This window comes from Brachyhypopomus gauderio, chromosome 1, assembly GCF_052324685.1.
Source record: "Brachyhypopomus gauderio isolate BG-103 chromosome 1, BGAUD_0.2, whole genome shotgun sequence".
Taxonomy (NCBI): domain Eukaryota; kingdom Metazoa; phylum Chordata; class Actinopteri; order Gymnotiformes; family Hypopomidae; genus Brachyhypopomus; species Brachyhypopomus gauderio.
The window spans coordinates 33,771,004-33,784,573 of record NC_135211.1 but is presented as its reverse complement, the minus strand read 5'-3'; the positions used below and the strand labels follow the sequence as shown (position 1 = coordinate 33,784,573).

Sequence of the window (13,570 nt, the reverse complement as noted above, 5' to 3'; positions counted from 1 at the left end):
GTGTGTGTGTGCGTGAAATGTTCATTGTTCCCACTGTGCCTGGTCAGATTTCAGCACTGACTCATGTGTCTCAAGGGACCCTTTGCCATGGCCTGCATTTAAGTCACAAAACCCATTCTGTTTGCAAACACAGATAGTTGGTGTCATATTCAACTTGGGACATAACAGAAGAGTGTTATGAGATGTAAAATAAAATCGAAATCACATTTTTACAGTAGTAAAAAAACAGAGCACAATAGGGTTAATTGAGGAAAAACTGATGGGAGCTTCACTCTATCACTGAATTCCCATGTAATTATCCAGCCTGTGTCCAGCCATATTTAATGCTAATTAGCTACACTAATGTCAGCTGTCAGATGCGATCATATTTCTGGAAGTGTACAGGTGCCGCAAGCAGGCGATTCACGGTTATCCTGGCAGGCTGTGTGTTGAGAGCAGAGGCAAACGACTGCAGAGAAGAAGCGGCGTGAGACGCTGTCACGTGAGACGCTGTCACGCGCGACGCTCGGCTGGCAAACATCTCGCTTTCTCTGCAAGCACGCTGCTTTTAACCCCAAGAACAACCGGGAGCGGGAGCTGGCGTGGTTCTTCCATTTTGCCTATAAGTGCAGTTATTAACCATAACTCGGGCGGCCACTGCGTAAATCGGCAGGGCGCATGGACGCGGTTACGCCGCCCTCGTGCCCGATCGCTGGGTTAACTTATTAACAATGGTTTTCGATTGAAATACTCACTCAGAGCTTGTCCGAAGCGGTTTGCTGCTCCACAAGAGCGATACGGTTGTTTTGTGCATGACTCAGGGGTACATTTGGTTTGAGAACGATACCTTTGGATTGGGAATGATTTCCAGTTTGCAAAAGCGTTTGATGTGCTTTCAATTTGCTTTATGCTGTCAATATCAAAGCAGAATAATGCTAGGACAGTCAAATGACATGTTTTTGAGGATCAAGAGATTAAGATTGTGCGTGTGTACGTTTGCATGAAGCTTCAAACGATACTTTAACAGAGTTAGAAACGTCTTTCTCTCTTCAGTCATGAGGTTCCACCTTCTTACGGCATCACTCACTGTGTGGAAACGTGTTCTGTAAACCTGGCCAGTTTGCCGGCGTTGAGGGAAACGAAGAAGACAGCTCGGTTCGAGAAGACACCTGCAAGTGGCGGCCCATTGATTATCTGCAGCGGGGGGACTTGCGGGCCAATCTACAGAATATCGATCTGGAGAAAAGACCGCTGGGGCCGAGGCCAGTGTGTTAAACCAATCTCTGTCTTAGGCACAGGGTGAGAGATATAAAGAGAGTGCAAGGGGCAGAAGGGGTGGGTGTGGGGGGTATCGTGATTAGAGTTGGGGCACAGTGTATGATTGGGATGGTAACAGAATGTGACACTTGTGATGCTGAGGCGTACGTACATATATGTTGTTTTAGATTCAAAGGCGAAAGGTAATTGATTGGAATGTGTGTTGGGTGAAATATTGATTTGAATCTAGTGTGTCTACGTTACTGCCTGATTGTTCCTTGTGTGCGGTGTGATCTGGTCACGACCTTGAAGAGACTACGTGACTGTCATTATGTCAAATCGAGCATCGCGGTGCTGAATCTACAGGTAGAATTTCCCAAATGGGGTGTGCAAATATACAAGCACCACATAGTGAAAGCGTTGGAGTTGGAGTTATGGAATTGTAATGAGATAATAGAAATGGTTACTGAACTGTGGCTGTATTAAGGCAGATTAGGCAGAGGCAAGGGGGCAGATGCTTTGACCTTTGACCAAAGGTCATCCCCGCATGCATGTGCACACGACCTGCCAGATCTAGTGGTGAGAAGTCAAGAGGACGGGATCACTACTGACGGATGATGTATTCTGTGAACTTGGTTGTCCACCTGGGTTTTCTGCGCATGTGTACTGATGGAGGGAACATCCCAAACAACTCCAACAGTTCTCAGAGAGTGAAGGATAAGGTAGATTAATGGTTGTGTGTGTGTGTGTGTGTGTGTGTGTGTGTGTGTGTGTGTGTGTGTGTGTGTGTGTGTGTGTGTGTGTGTGTGTGCGCGCGCACTCTTATCAAATGCAAACCCCCCTTGTCAGTCGCTGCGTGCGTGTTTGTGTGAGCACGTCTGGATAAATCCTTTCCTGCTTGTACATCAGCATGGGCAGATGAGTCAGTACACGTTCGGTGTGAGCGTGACTGACATGCCTCTAGCAGCCCAGCTAGTCTGGAGCTCACGGTGTTCCTGCACCAAATAACACAGTATACAGATCCTGTCCACTCAGACCACTCTTACTTACAGATCTAGACTTCTAAGAAGTGAAAGCGACTTGACCCTTTTGAACAGATCTGGAGTCAGGTTTTTTTTTTTATCTTTAATGCATGGGGGGTTTGCAAACCTTGTAAAATTACCATTCTGTTATATGTAATATGTCTATTTAATGTTAATATTTACCAAATCACAACTGGGCCTAAATGTTGTTATTTAAACCCCCCCTCACACAAACCCCAACACTAACCCTCACCCCGCACTCTCAGGTGAACAATGACATCCCCACCACCCATTAATTTTTTACAATTCAATCACTACATGTAATACTTCATTTTTCATGGTTACACGATTCACATTACAGTCGGTGAGAGAGAGTGTCAGACACTGATAGCACAGCAGTGCTTATGCAAATTACCGTGTGTCCTCGTACCCTTGAAGTCAGCAGATGTGCGAGGTGTTAGCTGCCTATCAGGCAGAGCTCTGACACGTCCAGGAAAAGTTACAGTATACGAACCAGTAAATATCTCTGCCTATTAGATCTGTGGTGTTGGGAACCACAGATTTATGTCCCCGTCTTGTAATAGGAAATGAGTTCAGGTAGTCCCTTAGGAAGCAGAGAATCACAGATCAATGTTCAGGCCAAAAAATATCATCCTTGACATATATGGTCACCTCCTGTTGTGTGTGTGGGTGTGTGTGTGGGGGGGAGGGGGGTGTTGGGTGGGTGTGGAGATTGAGGAGCTTGCGGAAGCAGTGGGTGGGGGCAGGGGTGGTGGCGTTGCTGGAGATTTGTAGCTATCAGCAAGAGAAATCTGCACTGCAGAGTCCGGCTAGCAGGTGCAGAGCTCATGAAGGCTGCACCATACACACACACACACATGCTCACACGCAAATACCCGCACACACACAAGCACATGCGCGCACACGCAAATACCCGCACACACACGAGCACATGCACACACAGTGAGCGGGAAGTGAGCTGTTGAAGATGAGGATACTGCTTAGTGTAGCGTTTGGGACGAAGTTCAAAATGTCTGACCCACTACACTGCATGTGAAACTGTCGGAGCATTACAGCAGTTCACCCTCTACCCACCAGCTGACCCTTTTTATATCCAGGTGTATTTTCCATTTTATTTGACACCTGTCAACTGATTTCTTACAGAAAACAAATGGGACTCCATTCAACTCCATTCAACCTAACTGAAAGAGAGTTTATCTTCAAGAGGTAGCCATTGTCACATTTCCCTGGCCGTCAGTCTTACACAGCCATCTTGTGCCGCCCCCGTTCTCAGCGTCTCTGCTGAGGTTTTTGGCTCCCCGAGGAATGCTCGGAGGTTAGGTTCAAATCCCAGGAACAGCCTCTGACCTTTTGAATCTTTCCTATATTGTGCCCTAAAGTCAGTGGTGTGACCCTGGATGGCAACCAGCCAATCAGCCACTTGGCCCGAGGTGCTCGGATTCTACCGTGCATTAATGATAATTAACGAACACACCGAATGTTTAGCCATTAACAGATGAGCAACATACTTCTGTTCATTGTGTTTAATACGAGGTCATCTATCAAGGGTCCTCTACGTTCTGTTCAGTCACTCAATGCCTCTATCCATCTAGAAGAACACTTGCAGATATCCACCATGGCTCTACAGCGAGAAGCCCTTTACTACCTGCGAGGGCCTGACACTGCTCTCTTCTCTGTGCCCTGACAACTACCCTGCCAAATGACATGCAAATTGCTTCCACTTTACAGTATCGCCTAGATTAGCTGATTCATGGCGACTTCTTTCTAAACACGATGGCTCGTGCCCAGAACATGGCTCATGTTTTATTCATTCGCAGTTTATCGGCGTGCGAGTGCGAGTGAGGTAAGAGGCAGTGGACTCGACCGCATTGTTTAAGCCTAAAGCATGCCGAGCCCTGTGATCCATCCCTCAGGGGTTGATTGGTTGGGACTTCAGGCATGTTTGGATGATGAAACTATGCTGTGATGCGGATCGGCAGCCAGAACTGTGTGAAAGGCAGGACGGAAGCCCAGGAGGACCAAACAGAACAGACGTGGAGGTGAAACAAAGCCAAAGACAAAAATATCTCTGAAACCAAAATCCGTCTCCTTATTATGTCTGTGTCTTTGTAGGTGTGTCTGAATATTTGTATGTGTGTGTGTGAGCACTTGTCTTTGTGGGTGATTAAATAGCCCAACCAACCACATGTCATTTTGTCTCAGCCAGCAAAGATCAATGTGAAAGGTGACAACCACAAGAATGTCTGGCCAAATTAGTATAAAGATTGAAGAACATCAAAAAATCAATTTAAATAAAGCCTGTTAAATGTAAAGGATGCCACTAATTTATTGTAAGGTTTAAGACATTTAGATCATGAAAAGGAATTTAAATCAATTCAAAATATAAGTTCAAATAATACAATTCTCACACAAGCAGAGTGCTCAAAAGCAATTTTAAGAAAAGGAATTTATTGTAAAATTAAACAGCTACACTTTTTCAGGTTCGATTTACCTCATAGGCACAGAACATGATGGAATCCCTGACTGTTACTGCACCTTAGGCTCAAAAGCAAGTGTAATTTATATTCTAAGAGTTTTGTTCATGCCCATGATTTAACGCATTATACTGTCTTTACTGGTTTGGACCAAAACAATAAAAAATAAAATATAGCAGTTGACAGTTTCGATTTATTTCTTATGCTGAAAATATATATTTATATATAACTATATGAGGCAATGTTGTTAAATTCACTGAAAAGAAGTTTCCTCAAGTTTGCAGTCATGTTTCTGGGGAGCCACTGTGAGAGGAATCGGGGCTCCTGATAATGGGGTGTACGTGCGTTCTCAGCAGGTAAGGACAGGTGGGAGACCGGCTGTCTCATCAGTCTGTTAGTTAATTCTGTGTGAGACAGCAGTGATGAAGAGGGACTTCCCAGAGGGTCTCGTCAATGCTGCTAAGCTCTGCTCACGGTACTCATGGAAAGTGACCGGCTTAGAAAATCAATCTGAGAAAGAAAAGTGTCCCGTTCTCGTGATCTGAACACATGAAGCTTTGCACCGGTCCTCCCTTATTCACTTTACCCAAGTTAATGTTGTATGAGAATCCGTATCCCAATTCATCATACATTTAATCATCCTCATAGACCGGGGTTACATAACAGGTCAAAGGATTACCCTACCTATAATTACTTGTAGTAGCTAATTAATGATTAAGTAGGAGTCAGCATTATGCAAAGCCATTCCCACGGGCTTTCGCTAACTGCATGAAGACCTTTTATGGAGAAAGAAACCCTTAGAAAAGATTTATCTTGTGGTAATGAACAGTGATAATGTTACAAACATTTGAACTGACTGATTAATTGTAATGTTTTTAAAAGTGATTTGTTAGTAGCCTCACAAGTTCAGTGTTAAAACCAAGAGTTCTGTGTACGTCTGGGTGTTAGTGTTTTCTGTTTCTATCATCAGTGGTGTGAATGAAGGTGAACAGGTGAAAGTAAGGTTAGCTCAGGTTCCCTCTCTCAGTGTCCTCTTCTGAGCTACAGACGTCCATACTTGATTACCAGATCTTTCACTCAAAGGCCCAATTGATTTATTGACTGAGGTAAACTGCAACAAAAATTATTTTTAGCTTCTCAAAATTAGAATGGTACAATTGTGTCAACAGGAAGAAACCAAGCTGAGCAGTCTATTGTGTTCAAACGTGTGCAGTGTGAGTGCTCAAGAATTGCTCATTGGAGACAATACTTCAGTGCGCTTGTACAGTATTCATGAAGGTCTTACCAGTTATTTTCTGATAACATGGTGATCAAGGAACATCTTTACAGCACTCATAGTAAAGAGCAAGGTCACACAGTGTCATTTAAGCAAAGCTATTTCAGGATCAACAATGTCCCTTTCTGATTAATTGTGTTAACTGTGAGTGAGTGAGTGAATGAATTAATGAGTTACAAGTCAGATTCATGAAGTGCTTACATATGTCCCTTGTGCATTGTCTTTTTGCATGTGCAGGAGAGGACCGGCCGCGGGAGGTGGCAGGCACGGTGGACAGACAGCCGTCTGGAAGTGGACCAGGGGCGGAGTCAGGAGCTGGGGGGCGGAGCCTGCACTGCTGCTTGCAAGTGACTGCAGGGCAGGTGCGCAAGGCGTTATGGGGCGTGGCCATGGTGATGTGCGTGTGCTCGTCCTGGGCTGGCTCCACTCAGCTGGCCAAGCTGACCTTCAAGCAGTTTGACGCACCCTTCACCTTAACGTGGTTCGCCACCACATGGAACTGCCTCTTCTTCCCCCTCTACTACATCGGCCATTTGTGCAAGAGTCCAGAGAGACAGACGCCCAAGCAAAGGTTCAGGTATGTTTATGAAGGAACAGCAAAGCAAATCTGGAGTTGCTTTAAACAACTTTCATGCTGTACAAACGAATTCCCTCATGCACACCTACACAAATGCTAACAATGAGGTTTGGTATAAACTACATGGAGTGGCACTCAGAGGAATCGCATGTGCATCAAACACTTGAAACCCAGTCTAGACATCAAACAGACAACAAGCCCATGCTAAAGAGCAAGAAATATATATATTAATATATATATTATCAATGGAATGCTAAGCAATTTATAATATAACCATACAGCCAAATAACATCAATACAAATTGCTTTGCGTTTTTACACTTTCTATCGATCGCATTTCCGTGCCATTTGTCTTGTGATTATTTTGCTATGTTTCAGGGGACCTATCCAAATATGCTAATAGATGCTGCACAGTCTTCCTCTAGAGGAATCCCTTGTTTTAATGAATATCAGCTTTGCTCTGACAGTCCAGGGGGACACAGGGTCAAATGCTACTGTATCTCAGCGGTCTGGGACAGACCTCTTATTGCTTCCACACCTCACGCCCATGTTCCCTGAATACTAATTAACCGACTTCGTGCTTGTTGAATCTACAAAACAGCTCCTTAAGGGAAATGCCTGAAACATCTCGATCATACCGGCTCCCGATTTCTTTGACAGAGTGTTTGAGTTATGCAGGACATTGTTTAAGTATATTGCAATGTGTATCACTATATTAAAATCCAGACTCTCCCCATAAAATCTGCCCTAGGACACAGACTCCTGGAGATCTGTAACTCTGCCGAGAGTTTTACCATCTTTGTGGAAGTGTAAATCAACAAAGATAAAAAACAGGTGTCAAGCAGCTCAAAGCCCCTCCCACAAATTTCCTATTTTCAGTGACATCATAATTGGCTTCTTCCTATCCCCTCTCACAAAACAAACACCCATCTACCAGTTATTAGCAACCTGCCTGAATCTATTCAGTGGCAGCACACACATTTGGTGATGAAATGAACTTCACTGAAGGTCCTTGACCTCACATTCATTTGAGCAGTTGATAGCTGTGTGATATTGTGTTCCCTGTCCATTTATAGGACTTGATTTGGAAAGGAGCCATACTGTGGCACCACTGAGATGAAGGTCTGGCCACTATGGAATATAAGGAAGGCACACACATTTCACTAGATGCACGAGTCTGGAGTTTCGGTGAACCAAACCCCTTAGTCAACAGGCACAAGTCCCAACAGCGAGTTTTGGTCAGTTTAAACAGTGCCAACACAGGCAAACCAATGGGAGTTTTCCTTCCATTGGCACTCTGTGAGCGGTGCCTGAATACTTGTTGGCTTGTTGAGATGATGCCAATGGTAGGACAGTTGCGTTACGCCAGGCCCCAGGAGACCCGCGTTGAAGACGGGTTCTCTGCAGTCGTGTGCTGCAGGTCCTGTCCGCTGTAAGTCACCTCTGTGTGCGTGTCTGCGCCCTTACCCAGTTGCCAATCTAAACGTCTCCTCTTTGCTGTCACTCATTCTCTCTTCCTTTGGATTAGAATCTAATCTCTAATCTTTCTGCCTCAGTCTGGTTCACTGTGGCATGGGACACAATGCTGGTTTGTTGTCTGTCATTGGTGGATCTTTAAGCACTGGTGTAGGTGCGGAGAAGCTTGAGATTCAAGGATGAGAGCTGGTGTTCGTCCTCCATCTCCCCAGGTGTAAGAGGAGGCGGGCTTCCAGTGTTTCTACCTTTCCAATCACCCATCTGTCTAAGTGCAGAACCATGCAGCTAATTCAAACATCATCCATGGGCCATCTCTGTTGTGCCTAGACACACTTGATTGAGGTTGGTAGGGGTGTCTGATCTTGTTGAAGGAGGGGAATTGTGATATGGGACACCATTGTATCTTTTCTGGGCCATGCAGTAGGCAAACCAGTTCACCTCACTGGTCAACTTCACCAATGGCTTCACCTGCTTCTCAGATTCACAACAGAAGTAATCCTCATCCACCTGTAATACCAGTGTAGTAAATATTCAATCTATTTTAATAAACAAAACAAATGCAAAGCTTTGCTGTTGTGCAACAACAAGTTTTTCAAGTTTTTGTACAAAAGTACAAAATTTACTAAGTACAGATGCTACATGCTACATGACAGCAGTGCATGACAAGATTGGCCATGTTAGTAGTGGGAACATTCTATTCTGGAAGAGAGACCTGTCCAAAGAATGTCATCAAGACTGACAGCAACATCATCTCCTGGTGTCCCTGAAGGTGCTGTTTTCTTCTAGTGCCCCATATCTCAGGGACATCCACTGCAGGGGTGTTATAGATGTTATACTTCCATTGCTTGTAGGAATGGTGCCATCTGGAGTCTGGAAGAATATTGGTCATGCTAGATCCTGTGAACTGTCCTCTGGTAGCTGTTGGGGGGTATCAGTCCATTTACTGCCCCAAAGGGGTAAAACATCTTCACTCCTTTTACTCATTAGATTTTATGTTAGAAATCATGGGGAGGGGTGTGGATATATTTAGTTTTCTATACAGGGAATTGACCAGTGAAAGAACAATGCAGCTTTTGACACGACATTTCAAGATGAGGTTTCATCTTGAGGATTTTTGGACTGATTTATGGATTTGCATGCCTGAGTATGATTTACAGTTATACATTCTGCTCTGATTACTCTGTTCCTGTTTTGACCCATGTTTTAAATATATGGATTTTCATTTATCTCCATGAAATATTCCTGTAGAATACCTGTAGATCATAACAAATGCCACTCCTCAAAGCAATCTCCTCATTAACAGCATGTGACCACTTTGCCAAAAACTGTCAATTTGGATACCACTGTGAGAATGAAAATTGACAGAAAGGTATTGTTTTAGTGTCTTTTTCACTGTGGTGTCATTCTTTACAATGTTAACGGGCAAATACAAAATATTATAAGCAAACCTAAGTATGAATGTTCGAAAATGGGACCTTTTGCTACAGTAAAGAGGCAGTGCAAAACCTTGCATGTGGCAGATCAAAACTAGTTGGATATACAGAAAAATGTATATCTAGATGCTCACTCCAGATAACTGAATTAGATTGTGTCTTACAGCTGCTACAGGTATTGAGACTGAATTTAAAGGAATATTCCAGCATTTCAGACCTCATGTCTACCTTTTTTGGATAAACACACACACCACAGACTGACATGAAAAGAACTGAAAACTTGTTGAATTGAAATACACAATGGAAAAAGAAAGAAAAGTTTGAATTTACATTATTAAATTATGCAAAACCCACAACTATCACACTCTAACAAATGTCTTCAGACAAGGCATGTGAATATAAATCAAAAACTGTCTCTATATAATCAACATTAGTGCTTAATATAAAGCTATTGTGATAACCTTCCAGTTTAGTGGTATCCATGAATGATCAAGCTGAATCGTAATAACTCACCTCAGTAATAATTCACCTCAGTAATAATTCACAAAGGTGGTTGGCAGTAGGCTAGTGGTAGTGCATTTTAACAGTGCCCAATCTACTCAGTGGTTGTTCTGACCTTTCAGAATTTTGGTGCTATGAAAAAGTTTTTATTCAATGCACAATACTTTTTGCTTTGCTGTCAGAATTGTGTAAATGCATAACTACATAGTTTCTCTCAGAAATGGTATAACTGTGTTTACAAAGATGTTTTATAGGGATGCACCGAAATGAAAATTCTTAGCCGAAACCGAAAATGAGGAAACCAAGGCCGAAAGCCGAAAACCGAAACACCGAAATACATTATGCCAATTATTAGTAACACTGGATTTATGGCTAACCTCACTAAAATCAAGGCATTGCTATTCAAAGAATAAATCAACTACAAAATTTGATTTGAAAATATTTATTTAGCACTGACATAGTAATGCATATTATAAAATAAAATTAGTGGTGGGCCGTTAACGGCGATACCGCTGACAACGGCCGACCACTAATTAAATTAAACTCGCTTGCAGACCGTTTTTATCTGAGAGGATAAATATATGTATTTATACGAGTTAAATTTAATTATAACTGACTGGCCTGAAAGATAAATATAAATTCTCTCATAAAAACGTGACGTGAGTTGCAACAACATTAAACCGCTCAGGTAAACACACTTCTGAGAAATGTCGTCTGCTCGGCAAAACATAACGGGGCTCAATGTGCTCTATTAGCCTACGAAATCCCTACGACAGAGAACGGCTGGGCGTACACTGTGCGATTTTTGGCCCATTTTCAGCCGATTTTTCACTCATGCGACTATTTTTCGATCGGGCCGAGTTTCGGCTCAATCGCGTGTCGTGCATCGTATAGTTTACACAGGTAAACGAGGAGCGATTCACACCTCACGTACAACTCCCGATGATCAGAAATCGCAGCGTCGCAAGAATATCAAACATGTTTGAAATTCAAATCGCTCCTCGTGAGATCGCATGAGAGCGTCGGGTCGTATAGTGTGAGTATATGAATCGTGAGCTGTGAATTTTTAAACCCTGCGATTTAGTCGTACAGTTTGAGCTGGAGCTGAGTACACGATTTAAAATATCGTACAGTGTACGCCCACGAGTTCCATAATTTTTGGTGTAGGCCTAATGTATTTTGCCTCGGCGCCATCACTGGAAAACTTTTTTGCTAGCTTTATCCAAATAAGCGCGTGCAGGTGGCGATTTTTGCTTGCGTCATCACAGCACATTGTTTCGGCCGTGTTGTTTCGGTGATGAAAGTATTTCGGCCGAAAACCGAAAATGCAAATTTAAGCCATTTCGGCCGAAAATTTTCGGTGGCCGAATTTTCGGTGCATCCCTAATGTTTTAACAATGCAACTTCCAACTTTTATTAAGAATTACATACAATTATATAAAAAGTAAATAAATGTAAGTAAACTTATTTCTGTTTGAAAAATATTTCAAAATTTAAATACTCTATAATAAAAACACTGTAATAATAATTATGTTAAACTGTAGGCAAGAGGTTTTCTAGCACTAAGAGAGTTATGTTGGAAGTGGTGGATGGCAAATCCGGCCTGTTTGCTGATCCGTGTGCCACGTGTTTGCAGGGAATGTTGCCAGTTCTTCGGCGAGGACGGGCTGACGGCGAAGGTGCTCTTCACTAAAGTGGCTCCCTTTGGCCTTCTGTGGACTATGACTAACTACCTGTACCTGCAGGCACTGCGCAAGATCAACACCACGGATGTGTCCGCTCTGTTCTGCTGCAACAAAGCCTTCGTGTTTCTGCTCTCGTGGATTGTGCTGCGCGATCGCTTCATGGGCGTCAGGGTGAGAGCACTCTGCATCCTGGGCTTATGCGCTGAGCATTATGGGTAGGGTGATGGGATGAGGTGTCTTTTATAAACGATGAATTGATTATTTATGTTGTCCCCTATTCTAGATTAATGCACAAGTGCAGGTTTTCTGAAATGACACAGGACAGATGGAAGCAGCACGTGCATTGGGAGGGAGGTTCACTAGAGCTGTTGTTAGAGGTGTTGTTTCCAGGCTCCTAATTTGACCAACAAGGTCTCCCTATATGATATCAACTCTATTTCAAATTCATTTTGGAGTTCAAACAAATATTACAGTGTTGAAATAGCTTATAAAGCTACTGAGGATTAACGCTGCACTGACTTATAACGTGGTGGGTTAAGTGGCCTCACCTAACTTGGGAGGTTTGGGGGAGGGACCATAAAAAGAAAAACACAGACAAAAACGTACACGTGTTCTGCCCTCGCTAGAGCAGAGCAGCCAGCTTGGCAGACTACTTCCAGGTACACCCAGTATCTCCAGACTACTTCCAGGTACACCCAGTATCTCCAGACTACTTCCAGGTACACCCAGTATCTCCAGACTACTTCCAGGTACACCCAGTATCTCCAGACTACTTCCAGGTACACCCAGTATCTCCAGACTACTTCCAGGTACACCCAGTATCTCCAGACTACTTCCAGGTACACCCAGTATCTCCAGACTACTTCCAGGTACACCCAGTATCGCCAGACTACTTCCAGGTACACCCAGTATCTCCAGACTACTTCCAGGTACACCCAGTATCTCCAGACTACTTCCAGGTACACCCAGTATCTCCAGACTACTTCCAGGTACACCCAGTATCTCCAGACTACTTCCAGGTACACCCAGTATCGCCAGACTACTTCCAGGTACACCCAGTATCTCCAGACTACTTCCAGGTACACCCAGTATCTCCAGACTACTTCCAGGTACACCCAGTATCTTCAGACTACTTCCAGGTACACCCAGTATCTCCAGACTACTTCCAGGTACACCCAGTATCTCCAGACTACTTCCAGGTACACCCAGTATCTCCAGACTACTTCCAGGTACACCCAGTATCTCCAGACTACTTCCAGGCACATTCAGTGTATACGTGTGGCTGCTGACAGTGATGGAAGAGCACACCGTGCACACCAGGCTATGAGAATAAGAGTGTCTGACGCTGTCGATTTGGAGTCAGCAGCCTATATGATCACTACTAAAAAACAGTTATATCTTGAGATTTTATGAAATCATTAGTAGCAGAAAAAAAATCTGGATTTATACCTAGTTCTAGAGTTTGCCTTAACCACCAGCTGCTAACGACACCCAGTGAGATAAAATGATATCCATCATGCCTCATATCTATAGCACGGAGTCTACTTTGTCAAAATTAGAATAGGATACACCACTTGAGCATTGTCTACCACCTGAAATTAGTGCTGGAAGGCCATCAAAGATGTTTACACAAGATACATTCAGCTATGAATTTAAAGAAGGCACTGGTTGTAAAGAGGGGGAAAAATAGTTAATCTGTGACGTAATTGCTACAGAGATTGAGCAATGCCTTGTGGGCAGTTTTTTGGGGTGCCTGCAGGCTTTGTCCTGCTTGGCTTGTTGCCTTGGCTGCAACGCAGAGTCCCTTACCATCGCCTCACATAATCCAGCATTTTACAGATTAAGGTATACAACCCACCCACATACAGTC

General features: G+C 43.5%; 1 protein-coding gene across 3 annotated transcripts in view; it reads left to right on the top strand.

Annotated features, from left to right (window-relative positions):
* Positions 1-13,570, top strand: part of slc35f3b (solute carrier family 35 member F3b) — a 53,120-nt gene that overhangs the window by 34,552 nt on the left and 4,998 nt on the right. For 2 of the 3 annotated variants that reach the window (XM_077010860.1, XM_077010877.1), the window contains 2 exons: positions 6,267-6,606; positions 11,652-11,871. In XM_077010860.1, coding sequence (XP_076866975.1) covers positions 6,267-6,606; positions 11,652-11,871 — 560 coding nt within the window. The remainder of the gene's footprint in view (positions 1-6,266; positions 6,607-11,651; positions 11,872-13,570) is intronic. The other variant, XM_077010868.1, reaches the window with a different exon arrangement.